At 38.5% G+C, this 25249-nt stretch overlaps 1 protein-coding gene across 1 annotated transcript in view; it reads left to right on the forward strand.

Annotated features, from left to right (window-relative positions):
- Positions 1-16891, forward strand: part of ATP8B4 (ATPase phospholipid transporting 8B4 (putative)) — a 207829-nt gene extending 190938 nt beyond the window's left edge. Inside the window, exons 24-27 of the mRNA XM_061181446.1 lie at positions 5419-5664; positions 11199-11337; positions 14157-14287; positions 15944-16891. Of these exons, the coding sequence (XP_061037429.1) occupies positions 5419-5664; positions 11199-11337; positions 14157-14287; positions 15944-16225 (798 nt within the window). The 3' untranslated portion in view covers positions 16226-16891. The remainder of the gene's footprint in view (positions 1-5418; positions 5665-11198; positions 11338-14156; positions 14288-15943) is intronic.
- Positions 16892-25249: the final 8358 nt, after the last annotated feature.

Consider the following 25249-nt stretch of genomic DNA (forward strand, 5'->3'; position numbering starts at 1 on the left):
CAAAATGAAGAAGCAGAGGAAAGCAATGATCTTAAAGAGAGAGAAGATCTTAAAGAGGGAGAAGAATGGTCGAACACAATAACTTCAACAAAAAGATGAAAAATATAAGAAAATACCAAGTAGAAGTCATAGAGCTGAAGAATACAAGAGCTGAACTGATTAATACACTACAGGGGTTCAACAACAGACTAGATGAAACATTAGGAAGGATCAGTCAACTTGAAGGCAGGAACTCACCCAATCAGAGCAGCAAAAAGAAAACAGGATGAAAATAAGTGAAGATAGCTTAAGGAACTTACAGGACAACATCAAACAGACCAACATTCACATTATATGGGTCTCAGAAGGGGAAGAGAGAGAGAAAGGAGCAGAAATTGTATTTGTAGAAATAATGACTGAAAACTTCCCCAACCTGGGAAGGAAACAGACATCCAGACCCAGGAAGCTCAGAGAGTTCCAAATAAGATGAACCCAAAGAGACCCACAGAAAAACACTTTGTAATCAAACTGTCAAAAGTTAAAGACAAAGAAATAAAAGCAGCAAGAGAAAAACAACTTATTATATACAAGGCAACCCCCATAAGACTATCAGCAGATTTTTTTCAGCAGAAACTTTGCAGGCCAAAAGGGAGTGACATGATATATTCAAAGTTGAAAGGCAGAGCTTTCACCAAGAATATTATACCTGGCAAGGTTATCATTCAGAATTGAAGGAGAGAGAAAGAGTTTTTCAGACAAGCAAAAGATAGAGGAATTCATCACTACTAAGCCAGCTTTATGAGAAATGTTAAAGGGGCTTCTTTAATCTGAAAAGAAATGTGCTAATTAGTAACAAGAAAACTTGTGAAGGAATAAATCTCAGTCAAAAGGTTTGAACAACACAGTTTTATTCGCTTTTTTAAAATTTATTTATTTATTTATTTATGGCTGTGTTGGGTCTTCATTTCTGTGCGAGGGCTTTCTCTAGTTGCGGCAAGTGGGGGGCCACTCTTCATCGCGGTGCGTGGGCCTCTCACTATCGCGGCCTCTCTTGTTGCGGAGCACGGGCTCCAGACGCGCAGGCTCAGCAATTGTGGCTCACAGGCCTAGTCGCTCCGCGGCATGTGGAATCTTCCCAGACCAGGGCTCGAACCCATGTCCCCTACATTGGCAGGCAGATTCTCAACCACTGCGCCACCAGGGAAGCCCAGAACAACACAGTTTTGAACTGTGTGGGTACACAATCCATAGCTGGGTGAATCCACGGATGTGGAACCATGAATATGGAGAGCCGACCATAAAGTTATATTCAGATTTTTGACTGTGTGAACATTGTTGCCCTTAACCCTGTGTTGTTCAAGGGTCAACTGTATATAGTAAAGGTAGTGGTTTAATCACTTATAAAGCTAGTATGAATATTAAAAGACAAAAGTAGTAAAGATAACTATGATTACAATAATTAGTTAAGTAATACGCAAGATAAAAAGATGTAAAATGTGATATCAAAAACATAAAATGTGGGGGGAGAGTAAAAATGTTGAGCTTTAGAATGGAATCAAACTTAAGCAGTTATCAACTTAAACAGACTATTATAGGTATGGTATTATTTATAAGCCTCATATTACCACAAAGCAAAAACCTATAGTAAATACACAAAATATAAAGAAATATAAGCATATCACTAAAGAAGGTCATCAAACCACAAAGGAAGAGAGCAAGAGAAGAAGAAAGGAACAGAAAGGAATTACAAAAATAGCCAGAAAACAATTAACAAAATGGCAATAAGTACCTACCTATCAATAATTACTTTAAATGTAAATGAACTAAATTCTCTAATCAAAACAAATAGAGTGGTTGAATGGATTAAAAAAAAACAAAAAGGGCTTCCCTGGTGGCGCGGTGGTTGAGGATCTGCCTGCCAATGCGGGGGACACGGGTTCGAGCCCTGGTCTGGGAAGATCCCACATGCCGCGGAGCAACTGGGCCCGTGAGCCACAACTACTGAGCCTGCGCATCTGGAGCCTGTGCTCGGCAACAAGAGAGGCCGCGATAGTGAGAGGCCCGCGCACCGCGATGAAGAGTGGCCCCCACTTGCCGCAACTAGAGAAAGCCCTCGCACAGAAACGAAGACCCAACACAGCAAAAATAAATAAATAAATAAATTTATTAAAAAAAAAAAAAAAAAAAAAACCCAAGACCCATCTATATGCAGCCTCCAAGAGACTCACTTTAGATGCAGACACACAGAAACTGAAAGTGAGGGGCTGGAAAAAGATATTCCATGCAAATGGAAACCAAAAGAAAGCTGGAATGGCTATACTTATATAAGACTAGACTTTAGAACAAAGGCTAATAAGAGACAAAGATGGGCATTACATAATGATAAAGGAATCAATCCAACAATAGAATATAACATTTGTAAATATTTACACACTCAACATAGGAGCACCTAAATATATAAAACAAATATTAACAGACATAAAGTGAGAAATAGACAGCAGTACAGTAATAGAAGGGACTTTAATACCTCACTTAGATCGATGGATATATCATTCAGGCAGAAAATCAATATAGAAACTTTGGCCTTAAATGACATGTTATACCAGATACACCCAATGTATATATATAGAATATTCCCTCCAAAAGCAACAAAATTCAAATTCTTCTCAAGTGCACATGGAACATTTTAAAGGACAGATCATATGTTAAGCCACAAAAAAGTTTTAATAAATTTAAGAGATTGAAATCATATCAAGCATCTTTCTAACCACAGTGGTATAAAACTAGAAATTACTTACATGAAGAAAACTGGAAAATTCACATATATGTGGGGATTAAGCGACATGCTACTGAATACCAATGGGTCAAAGAAGAAATCAAAAAGGAAATTTAAAAAAACCTTGAGACAAATTAAAATGGAAATATAACATACCAAAATTTGTGGGATACAGTAAAAGCAGTTTTAAGAGGGAAGTTCATAGTAATAAATGCCTACCTCAAGAAACAAGAAACGTCTCGGATAAACAACCTACCTTTACACCTCAAGGAACTAGAAAAAGAAGAACAAACAAAGCCCAAAATTAGTAGAAGGAAGGAAATAACAAAGATTAGAGCAGAAATAAATGAAATAGAGACTAAGAAAACAATAGAGAAGATCAACGAAACTAAGATCTGGTTCCTTGAAAAGATAAACAAATTTGACCTCTAGGTAGACTCACCAAGAAAAGAAGAGAGAGGACTCAAATAAATAAAATCAGAAATAAAAGAGGATATATTACAACTGACCACAGAAATACAAGGATCATAAGAGACTAATATGAACAGTTATACACCAACAAATTGGACAACTTAAAGAAATGGATAAATTCCTAGAAACATACATCCTACCAAGACTGAACTATGATTAAGTATAAAATCTGAACAGAATGGAAAACAGTATGGAGGTTCCTCAAAAAATTAAAAATAGAACTACCAAGTGATCCAGCAATTCCACTTCTGGGTACTTATCCGAAGAAAGTGAAAACACTAATTTGAAAAGATATATGCACTCCTATGTTCATTGCAGCATTATTTATAATAAGTAAGATATGGAAACAACCTAAGGGCTAAGAGATATAGAGAAAAACTATACGGTTGATCCTTGAAACAAGAGAAGGGTTAGGGGTCCCCCTCACCTTGGGCCCCATTCCCATGCAGTCAAAAATCCTCCTATAGTTATACAGTTGGCTCTCCACATCCATGGTTCCGCATCTGCAGTTTCAACCAACAGCGGATCACATAGTACATATTTATTGAAAAATTCTGTGTGTAAGTGAACCTGCTCACTTCAAACCCATGTTGTTCAAGGGTCAACTGTGTGTATAATAAGGCCCCTTATTGCCATCAAGTTGAGTATATACCCCTATCCTTTCCTGCTTTGTCAACTCTGGCACTTAAACTGATCTCCAGATCATGGGATGCTATGCTGGAAGGCCTCAGTGACCATCTATGGGTCTGCTCATTTTAAAAGGAGGAAACCAAAACTCAGAAGTTCAGGTTACTTTCCTAAAGTCACATGGCCAATATGTGACAGAACTCAACCTAGCAGTAGGCCACTTGACTCTGAGATTGCAACACTATTACTGTTGTTACTATTACTATCATCATTCTTTTGTTATTATTTATAGAAGCATCTGTTTTTTAATTACAACAACTATGGTAAGAACTCTGCTGAATACATACCCATTTCATCATGACAGTGATCCTGTGAGGGAGATGCTGTCATTTGTACTTCTGGAGATGAGGAAACTGAGGCTCACACTGGTTAAATGACAGGTCCAAGACTACACACCTGCTAAGCAGCAGAGCTGGGGTTTGAACTCAGGATTGTCTGGCTTCAAAGCCTGTGTATATAACCTTATCAGTCACTGGACTGGGGAAAGAAGCACCCACTAGCATCTCAAAAATGGACTTCCCAAAGAGACTGCTTCAGTGTTCTTCATGGGACTCCATTTGGCAAGGCCTGGGTCATCCCACAAGCAGGAAGGGGAACTTGATCTGCTCCCAGAGTTCATGCCTATGTTGCTCCCTCTTTGGCTGCTTCACCTTACCCGTGATCCTGTGATGTTGCCAGTGGTCAGTCCTTGCCATACTTTTTGGCTGGGGTGTTTGGCTGTGGTGCTCACAGTGTGGTCATCAGCATTGCTTTGGAGCTTGTTGGAAATGCAGTCTCAGGCCCCACCCCAAACCTACTGAATTATAATCTGTACCCCAGGTTATTTGTGTGCACATGAAGTTTGAGAAGCACAGCTTTAGTTTCTCCCAGGACTCTGTTGGGCCCAGACATGACGCCTTCTCATTCTGTCTAAGTTCTTTGTCCTGAACACCTGGTAACTGCCCATGGAATCCTCCCTGGGTAGACTCACCTCTTCAGGCTCAGCTCCCTTCCACCTGGAATCCCACATTCAGTTCCCCCTTTCCCAGTTCCCTTTCTCCTGCTCACGCTTCCCCCAAAGTTGGGAACTCAGGTTGGCCAATTCTGACTCTGCAGCTCTCTGCTGACATCCCCTGGTCACTACCACTCACTGCCTTGGCAATTAACCCCTGGGGCCCACTGGTTGCACAGGATGTACTAAAATTCTGGGAGCATGAATGCAGCTGCAGGAGAGTACAGGAAAGAGACTTCAATTTGAAGCCAAATATCTGCGTGCAATCAAGCTCTGGTTCTGCCGTAAGAGCTGTGTGGCCTCTCATGAGTCTCTCTTGGAGATTCAAGTTCCCTATATAAAATAGGGGTCATTCTATTATCCTTTGGGTTACTATGGGAATGAAAACAAAATAATGAGTAGTGTATATTAGGGCATGCTTAGATATGCATGTGCTATTTCTGGAGATAGGAAATTCAGGGTATCTCTAAATTCTCCTCAAGCCTCTTCCACTGAAGTAACTCTCTGTTGACAGGATGTTAATGACCAGAATAGCATGGATTGTCCCCAGCTCTACAAACCTGGACAGCTGAATCTACTTTTTAACAAGCATAAATTTTTCATCTGTGTGGCACATGGAATCTACACCTCATTAGTCCTTTTCTTCATCCCGTATGGGGCCTTTTACAACGTGGCTGGAGAAGACGGACAGCACATTGCAGACTACCAGTCTTTTGCAGTGACCATGGCCACGTCTTTGGTCATTGTGGTCAGTGTGCAGGTAACCTACTGTTGAAAATATCTTAATTGGATGGCTTTACACCTTTTAAAATTCTGTTTCATTTGTTGACAGTAATTTTAAAGGAATACTGGGGTTTTCTTTTTAACTACACATTTTGAGATTAAAACAGGAAGCTTTAACATAAATTTCCAGATGTAGGAGATTAGCATTGGATGTCTATAACCTCCATGTTAGTGGAAACCTCACAATGAATCAATCACTTCTTGGGACTGCGCGTTGCATGTAAAGAGAAATGATTATACTACTACTTCCTCCTTGTGCTGTCTTCTTGGAAGGAAATTTTTCCAATGATAACAGAAACTTTCCCATGACTTCTATAAGACTTAGTAACTTCCAGGTTTCAAAGTGAGATATAACATTTACTTGGCAGTACATTTCTGTGGAATTATCAAGAGGTTCAATGCTATGTATGTGGCACATCCGAATCTCAAATTCATAGAAGTTTTTCTGGTAGGAATGATTTTTTAAAAATTCATTTTATTGAAGTATAGTTAATTTACAATGTTGTGTTTCTGGTGTATAGCAAAGTGATTCTGTTATACATAAATATATTCTTTTTCATATTCTTTTTTTTTTTAAACATCTTTATTGGAGTATAATTGCTTTACAATGGTGTGTTAGTTTCTGCTTTATAACAAAGTGAATCAGTTATACACATACATATCATATTCTTTCCATTATGGTTTATCACAGGATATTGAATGTAGTTTCCTGTGCTATATAGTAGGACCTTGTTCTTTATTCATTCTATATATAATACAGTAAGTCCCCCACATACAAACGAGTTCTGTTCTGAGAGTGTGTTCGGTTCGTAAGTCCAATTTGTTCCTAAGTCCAACAAAGTTAGCCTAGGTACCCAACTAACACAATCGGCTATATAGTACTGTGCTGTATTAGGTTTATAATACTTTTCACACAAATAATACATAAAAAACAAACACAAAAAATAAAGAAAACCTTTTTAATCTTATAATACGGTACCTTGAAAAGTACAGTAGTGCAGTACAACAGCTGGCATACAGGGGCTGGCATCGAGTGAACAGGCAAGAAGAGTTACTGACTCGAGGAGGGAGAGGAGGTGGGAGGTGATAGAGCTGAACGATTGTCAGCAATAGGAGATGGAGGACAAGCTGCAATTTCACCCATGCCTGACGTTGATGGCATAGGTTCTGGTTCCTTGCTGGATTCAATGTATCTACCCTCTTGAAAAAACAGTCCAGTGATGTCTGGGTGGTAGCTCTTTTTTTCTAGTCATAGATGACATGGTAGCACTGGACTGCATTCTGAACGGCCACTGCAACCTTCACGTACCATTTTACATTCAGGTCCTATGCCTCAAAAACTAACAGTGCCACCTCAAATAAAAAACAACCCCTTGCCATTTCCTGCATCGTGAATCTCTTCGGTTCTTCAGTTACTTCTTCTTCCTCTCGTCTCTCTTCATCCTTTCTCTGGGCCTCCAATTCCATCAGGTTTTCATTAGTAAGCTCCTCATGTTGCACAGCAAGGAGTTCAATGAAGTCGTCCTCTTGCAGATCTAGCTTGAAATAAAGATACTGTACTACTGTACTCTATACAGTACTCTACAGTAAAGTACACAAAAGCACAACCACTTGTAGAGGATGCACACACGTGACAATGTACGCCAGACACATGAACTAACTTACATGATTGGACATGTGAACGCACGTTCGCATCTTTGAAAGTTCACAACTTGAAGGTTCGTATGTAGGGGACTTACTCTAGTTTGCATCTGCTAATCCCAAACTCCTAATCCATCCCTCTCCCAACCCCCCTCCTCCTTGGCAACCACAAGTCTGATCTCTATGTCTGTGAGTCTGTTTTGTAAATAAGTTCATTTGTGTCATATTTTAGATTTGACATATAGTGATAGCATATGGCATTTGTCTTTCTCTTTCTGACTTACTTCACTTAGTATGATCATCTCTAGGTCCATCCATGTTGCTAGAAATGGCATTATTTCATTTGTTTTAATGACTGAATAGTATTTCACTGTGGGGGGTGTATATATATATATATATATATATATATATATATATATATATATGCACACACACACACACACACACACACACACATACACACACACATCTTTATTCGTTCATCTGTCAATGGATACTTGGTGTTGATGGACACTTGCTTCCATGACCTGGCTATTGTAAACAGTGCTGCTATGAACACCGGGGTACATGTATCTTTTCAAATTACAGTTTTGTCCAGATACATGCCCAGGAGTGGGATTGCTGGATTATATGACAACTCTAGTATTAATTTCTTGAGGAACCTCCATAATGTTTTCTATAGTGGCTGCACCAATTTACATTCCCATCTGGTAAGAATGATTTTTGATGATCCATTGATCTTCATCAGGCATCTTGAGTTTGTTTCTATTTCCTCTTTTATGCAAATGGTGGACAATACCATTAGATATTGAGTTAGAATTTACAAAAGCTTTCCAGTCCATTAAAGTCTGTACCTCTGGGTGGATACGTTAAGCCATGTCACCTCTGTTTTTTGTCTTTTTTTGTGTGTGGTTTTTTTGGGGGGTGTTTTTTTTGAAGGGGAAAGTATAAATCAAGGGCTTAATTTTTATAGAGTTTGAATTGCCTTTGGTGAGTCCTTTTTCTATCCTATAAACAATGTCTTTTACAAATCTTAGCCTCTTATATCCAATGAAAGATCTTGTTAAACCCCAGACTTTCTCTTCATGACCCAATAAATATTTAATAGATTGAATGAATCAAATGTAAATATACTGCTTTTAAATGGCATCTCTGCCATGCCTTGATCCATCTAAGTGAGTATCATTAAGTTCAAACCAAAGCCATCTAACACTTGACATCTTGGAAGTCCAAAATTCAGTCAGACAGGTAGCATCCAAAATCAGAACCAGATTTCTCCACTCAAAGAGGAGTTCTGTTTGTCTGTTTCACAACTAAATAAAGCATATGGGTGCTTTGTGAACTCTCCATGCCTAGTTCCCCTGTGTTCAATTCTGTAGCAGAGGAGGAGATAATGGAGTGACTTGGAAGCCTCTGACACAGCTAAGGCATCCACTATGAAATCATGGCTTCAATCAGACACTGCTGTCCTTAACACGCAGAATAAGTTTCAGGAATTTTGTGAATAAGCTCATTTTGAGAGCGGCATTAACATCCTTTCCTCTCTGTCTAAGCTTGAGTAATTTCTGCAGAAGGGGTACATAGATGTTATACTTTTGAGTTCAAATCTTTATTTATCTTTACTCAATGATATATTGGATGGGCATAAGATTCTTAAATCAGAGCATTTTTCTTTAGGAACTTTGTAAATGATTTTCCACTACATCCATTGCAGTGTAGCAGTTTGATATTAAGTTGATTCTCTTTCCTTTGTAAATAATATCTTCTGTGTCTAGAAGCTTATGTTCTTTATCCTTGGACTTCACAAATGTCACCAGAACATAACTTCTTTCATTGATTTTCCTAGAATTTACAGTAGTACCCTCCCAATCTGAAAATCTTTGCTGTTTGTTATCCCAGAGCAGTTTTCTCTGTCATTTCTTTGATTGCTACTTCTCTCTTTCTTTCTTTTCCTCTTTCTACGATGCCATTATTTCTTATATTGGGACCATGGATCTGACATCTATGGATTTGCCATCCGTGTCTCATATCTTTCTGCACATGGTTCCCATTTCTTCAGGTTTTTGCCCTGTTATGAGATATTGTTTCCATTTGTTTTTCCCAGAATATTAATTCAGTTCTCATCAGTGACTATTATTGTTTGGTTTCTCTACTGAATTTTTAAATTCAGAAATAATGCTTTTATTTCTTCCAGAATTTTTTTCTATGATCTAATTGCATCTCCTTAAGAGTTCTCATTACTTTTTTTGTTGTTGTTATAGTGCTTGTCTGTCTTTCCCATTAGTTCTGCCTCAACAGGAGCCACCTGTTCTTGTTTTTTTTTCAATTGCGTCCTCTTAAATTGGTTGTGATTTTTCTTTGCCTACTCATACCCACACAGGTCAGGCTACTGGTGTCTCTTAATGGTGATGAACTGACAGGTGGTGAAAGGTACAGCTGCAGATTTTGGTCTAATGTCTCAACAAATGAACTGGAAAGCCAGCATCTCTTTGCTGAGGCATGGAAAGCAGGGCTCTCTGTTCTCAGGCCTCTTGAAGAAAGTAAAGGCTGTCCCTTTAGCACCCCTGCAGTTTCATCAAGGCTGCCAGCATTCTTTTTATGGGGCATCATTTTAAAGGACAGTAAACGTCATGTGGGAAGGGGAAGTATGTCTCCATGTGCAGAGCGGGATCTGTTTACTATGTAGGTAGAGCCCCTCAGGCAGGCAGTAAATCTGTGGCCTTGCATCAGACTGTGCTAGAAATGCAAACCTTCACTTGGACCATTTTGTGCCTCTGATATGCAAATAAGGATGCTAGAACCTACTTTTTTTTTCTCTGAGAACTCAAGTGTTCATATTCACCAGTGGCTTTCTTGGTTTCCCCATAACAGGTTACTCTTTTTCAGCTGCGCTGCCATAACAAGTTATTGGAAGGGAGAAGGGCTTGTGAGCATGTTCCCAGATCACCATGAACCCCAGCTTCTGAATTTTATGCCAAGAGTGGATTAAGGATTTTTCTTTGCTATTATTTGAATAACTTAAGAGAAATGATAACCAAAATGAATTAGACTATTGATGTAAACAGATTATACCTGTGTCAAAATGGTCATATGAAAATCTATGTACAGTTTTTTTTTAGTTTTTTTTAAAAATTAATTAATTTATTTTTGGGGCTGCGTTGGGTCTTCGTTGCTGAGCGCATGGGCTTTCTCTAGTTGCGGCGAGCGGGGGCTACTCCTCGTTTCGGTGCACAGGCTTCTCATTGTGGTGGTTTCTCTTGTTGCGGAGCACGGGCTCTAGGTGCACGGGCTTCAGTAGTTGTGGCTCATGGGCTCAGTAGTTGTGGCTCACGGGCTCTAGAGTGCAGGCTCAGTAGTTGTGGTGCACAGGCTTAGTTGCTCCGCGGCATGTGGGATCTTCCCAGACCAGGGCTCGAACCCGTGTCCCCTGCATTGGCAGGTAGATTCTTAACCACTGCGCCACCAGGGAAGCCCTATGTACAGATTTTAAAATGTTGCACTTGCTCACTATGAAAAATAGTTTTCCAATAGAAAAATTTTGAGAGCAACTAGGAAAGTAGCTTTGAAATTAGAAACCATTCTGCTTTCTTATTTCTCACTTAAAAAAAGTTTAACATTTTATTTCCTGATTTTTGACTCAACGTTGCTAGATATAATGGCTTGCAGATATAAGTCCTAAAGTCAATTGTCTACCAGAAATGTCACATTAGTCCCCTGTGTTGTGCAGAAAGTGGTAAGGCCTATGATTGGCTGGAAACTAGACAAGTGCAACTGTCTTCTCACAGAACAGTTCTGAGGAAACATTACTCAGTAAAATGATGCTCTTTTAATCCTCAACAATCTCCCCTTTGTGTTTGACTTTATTTACAGATAGCCTTGGATACCAGTTACTGGACTATCATTAATCATGTCTTCGTCTGGGGCAGCATTGCCACTTATTTCTCCATTTTATTTACCATGCATAGTAATGGCCTTTTTGGCATCTTCCCAAGCCAGTTTCCATTTGTTGGTAAGTGAGTCCTACTATTTGCTGGGGCCTACTGTCAAGTTGTCATTTATTTGTCTTTGTAATTTATTTTCTTTTTTTGGTGGGATTAGGGATGACCAATAATTCTGTCTCTAGGAATTGATTGAGCCAGACATCTGAGGGCTTACAGGCTTGAAGTGAGCCCCAAAAGATTAGGTTTTGCTGTCCCTACTAGATGCAGAATCACTGAGATAGCTGCTTACAGGTTCCTAACAGCCCAGATGCAGTAGTCTGTCCCTTTCCAAATAAGAGGCATAGCACATATAGATGAGGGATACCTGAAAACCTGTGAAGTTCATGTATGATAGAGGGAAGAGAAAGAAATGCCAGGCTTTCCCTTTTATGCCACATTATCACCAACATTTCTGCCAAAGTTTACCTGTGGAACTTATTTGCATTTAGAAAAGAAATAATGTATAATTTAGAGCCTTTTAAAAATTGCTGGACATAGTCCATGAGTGGCACCAAGAATAGGCTCTGTAGTTAGACAGCCAGTGTTCAAGTGTCATCTCTGCCACTTATAAGCTGTGTGACCTTAGGCAAGTTTCTTTTCCTTTTCATGCCTTAATGTCTTCAGTTCTAAACTTGGGGATGTTAATAGTTCCTACTTTTATAGGAAATTGGTGAGGGTTAAATGACATAATGCATACGAAATGCTTAGCATGTAGCCTGGTACATAATACTTTTTTAGTAAATGTTAGCCACGATGATGATGAAGATGATGATTAAAGCAAATGTGGCTTGGTTACTGGTTGGGGACATTGAACAGCAGATGGGTAGCAAAAGACCTCCTAAAATCCCTTAAACCCCTGAGATTCTATGATTCTACAAAGAGTATATATCTGGTCTATCTTTGGAGTATACTGTCATTGCACTCCACATTTCAAAATGATTCCCAGCAAGGGCCACTGAGATTTACACAGTGGGGCTATTAATAGACTTTTAAAGAAGTTTTGAAATCTCTAGCGTGTGTGAAATAAGTTGGTTAACAGTGATGTTTCTGAGTTCATCCCAGCAAACTGTGGAAAAGAGAGATACATAGTGACAACCTACTTGAGCTCGATTAGGCAAGACAGATTTGCATCCACTAGTTGGGAAATCCAGTCTAGAAAAATAATTCTTAGAAGACTGATTCATGTAGAAAGCAAAATAAGAGCAATTATAGGGTTATACATTTCCAAAGGCACCTGAAATTGCAATTCCATTTAAATGCATGTATATGCTTAAGAGTATTGTATTCAATTTTGGCCTTCCTCTGTGTGTACATGGAAATCTTTAAATTGTACCTCTCTTACTTAATATGTAATGTTAATCCTTTACTTATCAAAAGATTCCAACCATGTATAAACATGATGGTTGTGAATAAGAATAAACATATTAGGAAAAAAAGAGCCATTTAAACTACTTTTAAGTTTTTTCTTTTCTTTCTGGTTGCCAAATCTGAAAGTTCAGTGCATTAACCAGAAGACTTCCAGTCCTAAGACAGCATTCGAACATGCATAATGAGACTGGAATGCCTCAACTGGAGAAAGTAGTTTGTGTGGGGACCACTCTCTAAGCACATGCCATTCCAGGAATTAATTACTGGGTTCCAATGAGACTTTTCAAAACTTAAATCAACATTGAGGTTTAAGAAAATTTTTTTTTCCTTAGTAGCCAGCAGCAAGCAGGAGTGTGGTTTTAAAGTGATGCTTGTTTTTCCAGCCATGCCTGGGGGTACTGAGCTTCAGGGAGCTCAAAGAGACATTTAATTTACTGAGTCAAGTTTGTTTCTGCCCAGGCAAATGCAATCAAGTGCTCTTTGGTAGGCAGAGTCTATCCTCCTAAGACAGAAAATGCAGACATTCCAATAAGGAGTCAAGCATCACACCCAAAGCCCATTAAAATTGTGTTAACTATAGCATTGGGAGGGGGAACCTGGATAATTGGAGGTATCGTATGCCTAGAAAACCAACAGGAACAACAGTTCATTTTGGTAACATAAGTAGGGTTGACATCTTCCGTATAGTTTGTCTGCCTGCCTTACTGACCCTTATTGCTTTGTTTAAACAAACATCCCAGTATACGAGGTGTGAGTATAAAATAAATAAGAAAACTGGCTCCAGGCTTGGAAATGAGTTTCACTACTCTATTGAACTAGAATATTGTATGGCTGAATCAGTGGTTTCCCACTGTGGAGAATGCTCTTTTCACAAACCCAGGAGCATCTCTGATCTCCTTGGAACCTTGGGTACTTCATAACCGAGTGAACACTAGAGAGATTGGTAAGTCCCTTTGAGGCAGGTTTTTGGGGGCTGTTGCCTGAATTTAAAAGGTTGACCCTGTAGTGGATACAGCTCACCTTTTATGACATAGCCAGTTGAGAAGACCAGTATTTGCGATTGTACCTGCATCCAGAACATACATTGTGTAGTTTTGATATGATAGTTTTGTTTGAATCCATAAGGGTAAATGTGCCTTTAAAAATAATGGCTGCTTTGTAGTTGAGGGATTTTTGAGGCTGGATGAGAGAATTCTGCTTCATGAGTGAAGCTGGACTGAGCCTGGATCAGAGAATGCTTGGCTCTGGCTGGCAGTCCCCTAGTGATCAGGCCGTGAAGCAGTTCCCAAGGGTGATCTTACCATTCTTGCATTCTTATCACCACTGAGCATATGATATACTGGGGAAGATACCCAGTGGTTCTCCTAGGTAGTCCAGAAGTCCCTTTCTAAAAAGACCTTATGGGAATAGACAAAGAACCAATTAATTCAATAATTCAGTTTTATTTATAATCACAATGTTTACTTTTCTTTAATAATAGGAAATGCACGACATTCCTTGACCCAGAAGTGCATCTGGCTTGTTATTCTCTTAACGATAGTGGCTTCAGTTATGCCTGTGGTGGCATTCAGATTTTTGAAGGTGGATTTATTCCCAACCCTGAGTGATCAGGTATGTTGTAGTGCTGCTGGGTACTTGAGGGGTTGGTTCTTTGCTCTTAGAATCATGTCCTCTGCCTGGTTAGAAGTCCGGAAAAGAGCTAATGAACTTCCCATCAGCAAACACCTACAGGTGCACGGCATCACATCACAGTAGCTGGAACTGCCCACAACTGAACATACTAGCCCTGGGAGTGCCAATGAAGATAACTGTCTACACTAAATGTAGGTGGGGAGTTGTAAATTACAAGTTAAATTGGATATATTTTTTTTTAAAGTTGACGACTTTTAAAAAAACAAGCTTGCTGGCAGCATTTTGGACATTTGCTCCAAGGCAAAGGCAAGCTAGAGGGAAAGTTACTGACTTGGGGAAAGTAAAGGGATACAAGCAAAGTATGAGGTGAAGGGGCTCTAAATTTCTGTAGAAATATAGTAGCAGATTGTTAAACAAACATGGGAGAGAGGTTACTTTCTGAACAGATTAAGAAAGGGAACAGCAACATGATAGCTGGATTGGAAAATATAAAGTTAGAAGAAAAACAGAAAGAATAGATTCTAGACATACCTAAGTCAAGGGATTAACAGAACATATTTCAGTATTTTATGGAAAGAGGGGTATAAGCAACACAATGTCAAGTTAGGTCAGGACCCAGATAGATGAGAAAAGGAGAAAGAAGAGATGCATTTGTAGCTATGTCTTGAGAAGGGGGAAATATTGAGGTGGTGAGTGACCAGGCTGATGATGCTGAGAAGAACTGAGGTAGAAATTCCCTTATCATGAAATCCTTCATGTTCTGGGGCCAAAGTACCAAGAGATTCCTTCTGAAATGATTCATGGATTCCCCTGTTATGTTTGTCCTTTCCCTTTGGCTCTGTGAGCTCATTCTGATGTAAACTCAGAACATGATGGATGAGCTGAAGGAAGATGATGCTCATTTCTTCCTATGTTTATACACATCATGATTTTCTGCTTAATGGCTTTCTCCTGACATGAAAGTCAGAAGCCAAGCAATCGATCAGCTGACCTAAAGAACAAGGTGCTGAGCACCAAACCTTGAATCTCTTCGTCCTCAGCGTTATAGGGAAATGAAAGAAATGCTAGAAACCCACCCAAACAATGTTGAGCTCTTCAAAAGACCACAAAAAACCCCCAAAGAAATCAAAACACTGAAAATCCCGTGGTACTTTGACCTACCACAAGAGTTTGAAATTTTCTGACTCATTTTCTAAATTTTCTCTTAGTCCAGTTACTAATGACTATTGGATCCTGAGAACCTCTAAAAGAGAGAGTAAAGACTTATTTGGGGCAAATGGGTCTGTAAATTTTTATACTGACTGTATCTGGCTGGTGCACGTTAGAAAATCTTTATGTTCCTGTTCACTTAAGGTGGATATATGAGATGGAGACAATAATGAAATTTGTCTTAACACTTCTTGTTTGCTTAATAGTCTCTCAGTAGAGATAAAAACTAACCAGTATCCAGTGTAATCTTTTGGGTAGAAAATTGCTTAGCTTTTAGGTGAAAAACTTGATTTTTCAGTGAAGTTGAGTACTTGGTTATCATTGATGTTGTTTTTACAGAAAAGGCTTTCACTTCACAAAGTGGCCCACTGCGTGGAGTCTATCATCTGGATGCTTCATCTCACTCTGGGTCTCCTTTGTCTCCAGATCCGCCAGTGGCAGAAGGCTCAAAAGAAGGCAAGACCCCTGCGTAGCCGAAAGCCTCAGACTCGGAGATCAAGCTCGAGAAGATCTGGATATGCTTTTGCTCACCAAGAGGGCTATGGAGAGCTTATCACATCTGGAAAAAATATGCGAGCTAAAAATCCACCCCCGACATCAGGGTTAGAAAAGACACTGTATAATAGCACTAGCTGGATTGAAAATTTATGTAAGAAAACCACAGACACAGTGAGCAGCTTTAGCCAGGATAAAACAGTGAAACTGTGAGTCAAGATGAATTTGAACCACACAGTTATCTTTTCACTTCGGCTGGAGCTGAAATTAGCTGGCTCCAGAGTTTAAGATCAGGGGCTAGGGGTGGGGCAGATGGCCTCGCTTAACCTAAATCTGTGTCAGACAGACAGTGGCCAGTGCCATCCAATAGAGACGTGCTCTACTGAAAACCAGGTCAGAGGTCACTGTCCAATTCATGAGTTGATGGACAACACCCTCACAATACCAGCACAGGTTTTTTTTTTTTATCAACCTAGATACAAATCGATCTGTACTTTAGAATCTTATTTATGGAGAAACAAACACCTGTAAATCTGCATATACAGAGAATGGGTCTTCAGGTGAATAAAAGGGTGCATTCACAAGGTATATAGCCCAGCTGAAAAGCATCCTTGTGACAGATTAACGCTTATATGTAAGATCAGCCGTTCCCAAGATACACTTTTAAGATTTAAAAGGTACACATTGTACACTAAGGTGCTTCCAGACTTACAGCAGCTTGTCACTGTCCAGTCTTGATCCCTACCTGTGTGTTCAGCCAGGACAACAAATCACCTTCATGCCTGAAGAGCAGAAAAACATGTTGGTATTCCACATTTTTCTACTAGTCGTCTAGAGACAAAGTAGACTGAACATCTTTACAGTGGAATAGGCTGACAATTTGGTCAAATTTAATTCAAAAAATTCTCAGGGACATGTTCATGAAATGTCAAAGAGAGACTCTGGAAAGTATTCTAAATACTTTTCAATGAATTTTGTAACAACTTCAGCAGTTATTTTCTCTGCCTCATCTAGAGCTATTAATGGACTCAGCAAAGCACTGGAGTTTCACACTTTGATGATACTATTCCATGTAATGTATGTGCAAACACTTTCAACATTTCCAGTTTTAAAAAGTTCAGATTTGAAACCAAACAAATTAATAAACAGTCTTTTTAATTACTTATTTAAATATGCAGGTTTAGGTCATTCGGAGTTACTTGGTTTTGATATTCAGCTGTCATATTTATAATTCAAACACATGAGGTTGAGCTTTTGGAGATGTTCCAGTCCAAATTTGAGTCCATATGTGAGTCATCAGTACAGTATCTGTAAAAGAATTCAAGCATATTTGTGTTCAAACTCCAGTTCTGTTATTTCTTACCTCTGTAAGCTTGGGCAGGTAATGTGCTTCCTCTGAGACTCAGTTTCTTCCTCTGTAAAATGAGGATATACTACCTACCTCATGTGGTTGTTCGAGGATTGTCAAAGCACAAATTCTTAAATCATTGAAAACATAATTCTCATGTGAATAGATGATGAGTTAAGTGCCATTAAACTCAATCAGAATATAAGAGCAAATGTGAAGAACTGAAATTTAAGTAATCAGTGGAAAAGGCATTGATGAAATGAGATTGCAAAGTAAGATCTAAAACTGGTTAGTATTCTAAAGGGAAATAACTTGGAGGTATTTTTATATAGTAACTATAACCTTGGAGGTAAATTTCTCTATCGGAAAACAAAAATAAATGATCATCATGCCTTATCAATTTTCTATAAATCATCCTCCAACTTTACAGAATCCTTAATCTGGTCCTTATTGCATTATTAGTCAAAGTTATATTTCCCAAAAGAGTCAGATGGCCCTTGGGTGGGCTTGATGGATAATGGGCTAGCATGATATTAATGGATCACACAATCCTTTTTTTTTTTTTTTTGGCCTTAATTTCCAAGTCTGGGATAACTTTTCCTGAATGGGATCAAATGAGATATATATAAAAGAGCCTAATACAGTGGTTTACTCATAGTTAATAATGCTTTTAGATATTCCCTGTTCTCCTACATGCCTGCATAGACTTAACTAGATGTTAGTTTTCAGTGTCTAATTTGTCATTAGTTTCACTGCGTTGTAACATTTTTGAAAGATTTGCAAACTTTTACTAAATATTTTGGCACTTGTGGTGTTTGATGTTTAGTCTCTTTATTGGAAACTCATTGGGGAGAGTTTTTGTTCCATTGATCAACTGATTTTTTTTTCTCTCCTTTACATGCCTAGGGAAAATGTACATCATTCTTAGGATCAGAGTCAAGAATAAAATGAACCAATTTGACCTATGTTTAAGGGATGGGAAAGAGTAGGAATGGTCCACGTTTGCAAATTCAGTTCAAATTAAATAAGGCTGTTTGTTTATAAACAGATAATGTGGATAGCTGTGAGAGAAGCACATTTATCAGTTTACTTTGGCCCCATGAGATGCAAATGAACTCACATACCCATTGCGAGGTCATTCAAGTGCCAGGGATTATTTTGAGCCTGAAGATAAAAAAGCCTGAGTGGTGATGGTGATGCACTGGGGAATAGTAAAATTTTAGATTTACATAAATATTATCAGATTATTTGGAAAGAAAAAAATTCTATATTCAGGACTAAAGTTGATAACTATGTGTTTTTAAAGTCTCTGTCCAAGTTTTGAGCTCTTATAGGCAATTACAAATTGTGTTTCCCAGAGGAGGGATCAAGATGGTGGAGTAGGAGGATGTGGAGCTCACCTCCCCATACAAACACATCAAAAAAAATCTACATATGGGACAATTCTTAAGGAAAACTAATTGGAAACTGGCAGAAGAACTCCTATACCAAAGCTGCAGGAAAGATCTCCACGTAACAAGGTAGGACAGAAAAAATGCGTAGGGTAGGGACCCCCACCCCTGAGAGGAATCTGAAAGGAAAAGAAGTTCTGCATTGGTGGACCCTCACCTGGGGGAGCGAGCAGGTCAAGCCACAATCTGGGTGTCCCAGTCCTCGGGAACAGCACAGAGGAGACAAGCCCTGTTGGCTACTGGGAGAACTGCTGGGACAGATAGAAGGGCTGGAGAAGCCCAGGCTCTACTCCAAGGAGTGTGCATGTGCTGTCTCACCAACAATCATGACAGAGAGAGACTTGCACTGGCAGCTCTCACCTCACTGCACTCCCCAATCTGAATGGGGCAAACACTCAGTCCTGCTCACGCCATACCATAGACTGGCATGAGATCTGGGCCAACCAGCCCTGGGAAAATACTTGGGATAGCTACACAGAGACAGACTGGGGTCTGGGGTGTGACCCAGTTAGGGTGGTGGTGGTCATTGTCAGTGAGTGCTTGGGCAGAGCTGCAGGAGCATGCCACAGTTAGTCTCCCAGCCCAGTGAGTGCTCCAGCTCCACCCACTCCACACTGCAGCTTAGCACTGGATCTGGGGTAGACAGGTCCTGGGAGATGTCTGCCACAGAGGCAGCCCAGATCTCTGGCAGCAGCTCAGCCACCTCAGTTCCTGCAGTCACAAAGCCCCAACCCCAGTCCTAGACTAGTGAATGCTCTGGCCCAGCCACTCCACACCACAGCCTTGCACTAGATCTAGGACCAACACAACAGGGGAAGGGATGTGACCTTAGGCTGCATCCAGGTGGAGCTGCTGAGGCCTACACAGGCAGCACATCGATCCTCTGTGAATGCATGGGCTTCACTTGCTTTAGCAATCACCTCCTTTGGGTCAGGGCATGCACTCAGGGGGAACGGAGCCTGATTGAGCCTGAATATCAGGGCTTCTACTCTCACTACTGGGGACCAGACCTCACCCCTGACAAGACGGCGACAGCCATGGACAGAGAGGAAGTCCCACCTTACACCCTGCACAGACTTTAGACCCAACACCAACCACATCCCCTATCAAGGGGAAAACAGCCAGCACCCTAAGGAAAGATGTGGCTGGTGTCCATATCAAAACCAACCCTCTCACCGAAGATATTACACACACAGAGTCTACACAGGGATGCTCCCACATAAAAACACCCTTCAAGCCCACAAAAGATAACAGTTCCTCCTAAATTCATAGAGACACAGAAAATTAGATAAAATGAAAATGCAGAAACTACTCCCAATAAAAAGAGCAAGAGAAATCCCCTGAAAGAAAACATAATGAAACAGAGCTCACCAGTCTACCAGATCCTCAGTTCAAAAGGTGGTAATAAAAATGCTAACTGAATTAAGAAAGATTATTGATAGAAATGCAGATCATTGCAACAAGGAACTAGAAACTATAAAGATGAACCATCAGAAAGGGATAATTCAATTTCTGAGATAAAAAGCAATCTAGAAGCAATGGATAGCTGACTAAATGACACAGAAGAACAAATAAGTGATCTGGAAGATAGAATAATGGAAATCACCCAGTCAGAACAGCAGACAGAAAGACAAATAAAAAATGAAAGCAACATATGCTATCTATGGGATAATGTAAAATGTGCCAACCTACGCATAACAGGTGTTCCAGAAAGAGAAGAGAGAGATGGGTATCAAAAATATATCTGAAGAAATTATGGCTGAAACTTCCCAAATCTAAACAAGGGAACAGATATCCTACAGGAAGCACAGGGGGTCCCAAACAAGATGAATCCAAACAGACCCATGCCAAGACATATCATAATTAATATGGCAAAAGTTAGAGATAAAGAGAAGATTCTAAAGGCAGCAAGTGACAGTCATTTACAAGGGACCCCCCCCCCATAAGGCTATTAGTTGATTTCTCTGCAGAAGCTTTGCAGGCTAGAAGGGAGTGGCACAATGTAGCCAAAGTCCTGAAAGGGAAAAACTTGCAACCTAGGATATTCTATCCAGCAACATTATTATTTAGAATAGAAAGGGAGATAAAGGATATATCAAACAAGCAAAAACTAAAAGAATTCAGCATACTAAACCTACCCTAAAAGAAATATTGAAGGGTCTTCTCTAAATAGAAAAGAATCAAGAATTTATAGGAAAGGGAAAATCCCAATATGAAAGTCAAATATATAATAAGGACTGAAGATCACTTAAATAAGCCCGTACATAGATTAAAAGACAAACAAAAGAAATTGTAAAAGCAATCATAACTAAAGTAAACAGTAAAAGTAAAAGCATGAAGATGTAAACTAGGACATCAAAAACACAAAATATGAGGGAGAGGAGTTAAAAAATAGATCTTTTAGAATGTATTTGAATTTAAATTATTATCAGTTTAAAGCAACTAAATATAGTTATGGGTCAACATAATGAGCCTCATGGTAACCACAAATCAAAAAACTACAGTAGATTCACAAAAGCCAGAAAGAAAGGAACACAAGTATACCATAAAAGAAAATCATCAAACCCAAACAGGAAAATCAAAAAGAAGAAAAAATGAACCAAAAACCAAAAAAAAAAAAAAAAAAGACTGGAAAAACAAGGAATAAAATGGCAATAAGTACATATCTATCAACAATTACTTTAAATGTCAATGGAAAAAAATGTTCCAATTAAAAGACATAGAGTGGCTGACTAGATTAAAAAACAAGACTGTTCAATATGTTGCCTACAAGAGACTCATGTCAGAGTGAAAGACACACACAGCCTGAAAGTTAGAGGATGGAAAAGATACTTCATGCCAATGGAAACAACAAGAAAGTGGGGGTAACAATACTCATATCAGACAAAATAGACTTTTTTTTTAAAAAGGCTATAAAGAAAGACAAGGAAGAGCATTATATACGATAAAAGGACCAATACAAGAAGATAATATTAAACTTGTTAACATATATGCACCCAATAGTGGAGCACCTAAATATATAAAGCAAATACTAAGGGACATGAAGGGAGAAATTGACAATAATATAATAAGAGTAGGAGACTGTAGCAGCCCACTGACATCAATAGATAGATGACCCAGACAGAAAATCAATAAGGCAACCGAGGCCCTAAATGATACAATAGACTGGTTGGACTTAATTGATATCTGTAGGACACTACATCCAAAAAACCCAGAACACATATTCTTTTCAAGCACACATGGAACATTTTCCAGGATAAACCACATTCCAGGTCACAAAATGAGGCTCAACAAATTTAAGGGGATAGAAATTATTTCAAGTAACTGTTCTGATTACAACAGTATAAACATAAAAATCAACTACAGAAAGAAAAATGGGAAAAGAACAAACACATGGAGACTAAACAACATGCTAATAAAAAACCAGTGGGTCAAAGATGAAATCAAAGGAGAAATCAGGAAATACCTCAAGACAAAAGACAATGAAAACACAACTTTACAAAATCTATGGGATGCAGCAGAAGCAGTTCTAAGAGAGAAGTTCATAGTGATACAGGCCTCCATCAAGAAACAAGAAAAGTCTCAAATAAACAAGGTAGCCTACCACCTAAAAGAATTAGAAGAAGTACAAACAAAGCCCATAGTCAGCAGGATGAAGGAAATAATAATGATTGGAAAGGAAATGAGTAAAATAAAATAAAAATGACAAAAGAGCAATGAAAGCAAGAGTTAGTTTTTTGAAAATATAAACAAAATTGATGAACTTTTAGCCAGGCTCACCAAGAAGAAAAGAGAGGATCCAAATAAACAAAATAAGAAATGACAGAGGAGCAATAACCAATACTACAGAAATACAAAAAAATCACAAGAGAATACTATGAACAGTTATATGCCAAATAAATTGGACAATCTAGAGGAAATGGACAAATTTCTAGAAACATACTAGAAACATTATGTTAAACATTAAACATAATGTTAAACATTATGTTAAACATTCTAGAAAATTTCTAGAAACATACAGCCTGCTAAGAGTGATTCAAAAAGAAACAGATAATTTGAACACACCAATCACTAGAAGTGAAGTAGGATCTGTAATAAAAAACAAACAAACAAGCAAACAAAAAAATATCTCCCTGCAAACAAAAGTCCACGACTGGAGGGCTTCACTAGGGAATTCTACCAAACATATAAAGAAGAACTTATACTGATCATTCTCAAACTATTCCAAATAATTGAAGGATTACTCCCAAATTCATTTCACAAGACCATCATTACCCTGATACTAAATCAAAAAAAGGCACTACAAAGAAAGAAAATTACATGTCAATATCTTTGTTGAATATAGATGCAAAAATCTTCAACAACATATTAGCAAACAAAATCCACAATAGAAAAAAAATAATCATACACCAATTTGGATTCATTCCAGGGTCACAAGGATGGTTCAACCTATGCAAATCAATGTGATACACCACATTAACAAAAGGAAAGATAAAAACCATGTGATCATCTCAACAGACTCAGAAAAAGCATTTGACAAAATAGACATTTCTCCAGAGAAGACATACAGATGGCCAAAAGGTACATGAAAAGATGCTCAACATTGCTAATTATTAGAGAAATGCAAATCAGAAATACAATGAGGTATCACGTCACTCCAGTCAAAATGGCCATGATTGAAAAATCTACAAATAATAAATGCTGGAAAGGGTGTGGAGAAAAAGGAACACTCCTACATTGTTTCTGGGAATGTAAATTGGTACAGCCACTATGGAGAAGAGTGTGGAGGTTCCTTGAAAAACTAAAAATAGAGCTACCATAAGATCCTGCAATCCCACTCTTGGGCATATATCTGGAAAAAACCCTAATTTGAAAAGATACATGCACCTCAATGTTCATTGCAGCACTATTTACAATAACCAGGACATGGAAGCAACCTAAGTGTCCATTGACAGATGAATGGATACAGAAGATGTGGTATATAGGTATGTGTGCATATATATATATATACACACACACACACACACACAAATAGAATATTACTCAGCCATAAAAAATAATGAAATAATGTCATTTGCAGCAACATGGATGGACCTAGTGAGATCATAGTAAGTGAAGTAAGCCAGATAGAGAAACACAAATATCTTACAATATCGCTTATATGTGGAATCTAAAAAAAAAAAAAGATACAAATGAACTTATTTACAAAGCAGAAATAAATCCACAGACATAGAAAACAAACTTATGGTTACCAAAGGGGAAAGATGGGGGAAGGATAAAATAGGAGACTAGGATTAACATATACACACCACTATATGTAAAATAAATAACCAACAAGGACCTACTGTATAGCACAGGGAACTATACTCAATATTTTGTAATAACCTAGAAGGGAAAAGAATCTGGAAAAGAATAGATATATATGTATATGTATAAGTAAATCACTTTGCTGTACACCTGAAACTGACACAACGTTGTAAATCAACTCTACTTCAATAAAAACAAACAAGAAGTAACATATATATGGCTCATACAACTCAACAGCAAAAAACCAAACCACCCAATTTAAAAATACACAGAAGACCTTAATAGACATTTCTTCAAATAAAACATACAGATGGCCAACAGACACACGAAAAGATGCTCAACATTGTTAATCAGAGAAAGGCAAATTAATACCTCAATGAGATATAACCTCATACCTGTCAGAATGGCTATCATCAAAAAGTCCACAAAGTCTGCAAATAACAAATGTTGGCAAGTATGTGGAGAAAAGGAAACTCTTGTACACTGTTGGAATGTAAATTGGTTCCACTGCTGTGAAAAACAGTATGGAGGTTCCTCAAAAAACTAAAATAGAACTACCCTGTGACTGAGCAATTCCACTCCTGAGTATATATCAAAAAACCCCCAAAAAAACCCCCAAATCCCCACTAATTCAAAAAGATAATGCACTCCAATGTTCATAGCAGCATTATTTACAATTGCCAAGATATGGGTGCAACCTGAGTGTCCAGCAACAGATGAATGGATAAAGAAGATGTGGTATGTATATACAATAGAATATTATTCAGCCATAAAAGAATGAAATTTTGCCATTTGCAACAACATGGATGGACTTGGACGGTATTATGCTAAGTGAAATAAGCCAGAGGGAGAAACGCAATGTTATACGACATCACTTATACATGGAATCTAAAAACTAAAACTAGTGAATATAACAAAAAGGAGACTCCTGTATAGAGAACAAACCAGTGGCTACTGGTGGGGAGAGGAAAAGGGGGTGGGGCAAGATAGGGTAGGGGATTTAGAGGTACTACTATGTATAAGCTACAAGGATATATGGTACAACACAGGGAATATAGCCAATATTTTATAATAATTATCAACGGAGTATAACCTTTAAAATTGTGAATCACTATTACATAAACCTGAACT

This window comes from Eubalaena glacialis, chromosome 2, assembly GCF_028564815.1.
Source record: "Eubalaena glacialis isolate mEubGla1 chromosome 2, mEubGla1.1.hap2.+ XY, whole genome shotgun sequence".
Taxonomy (NCBI): domain Eukaryota; kingdom Metazoa; phylum Chordata; class Mammalia; order Artiodactyla; family Balaenidae; genus Eubalaena; species Eubalaena glacialis.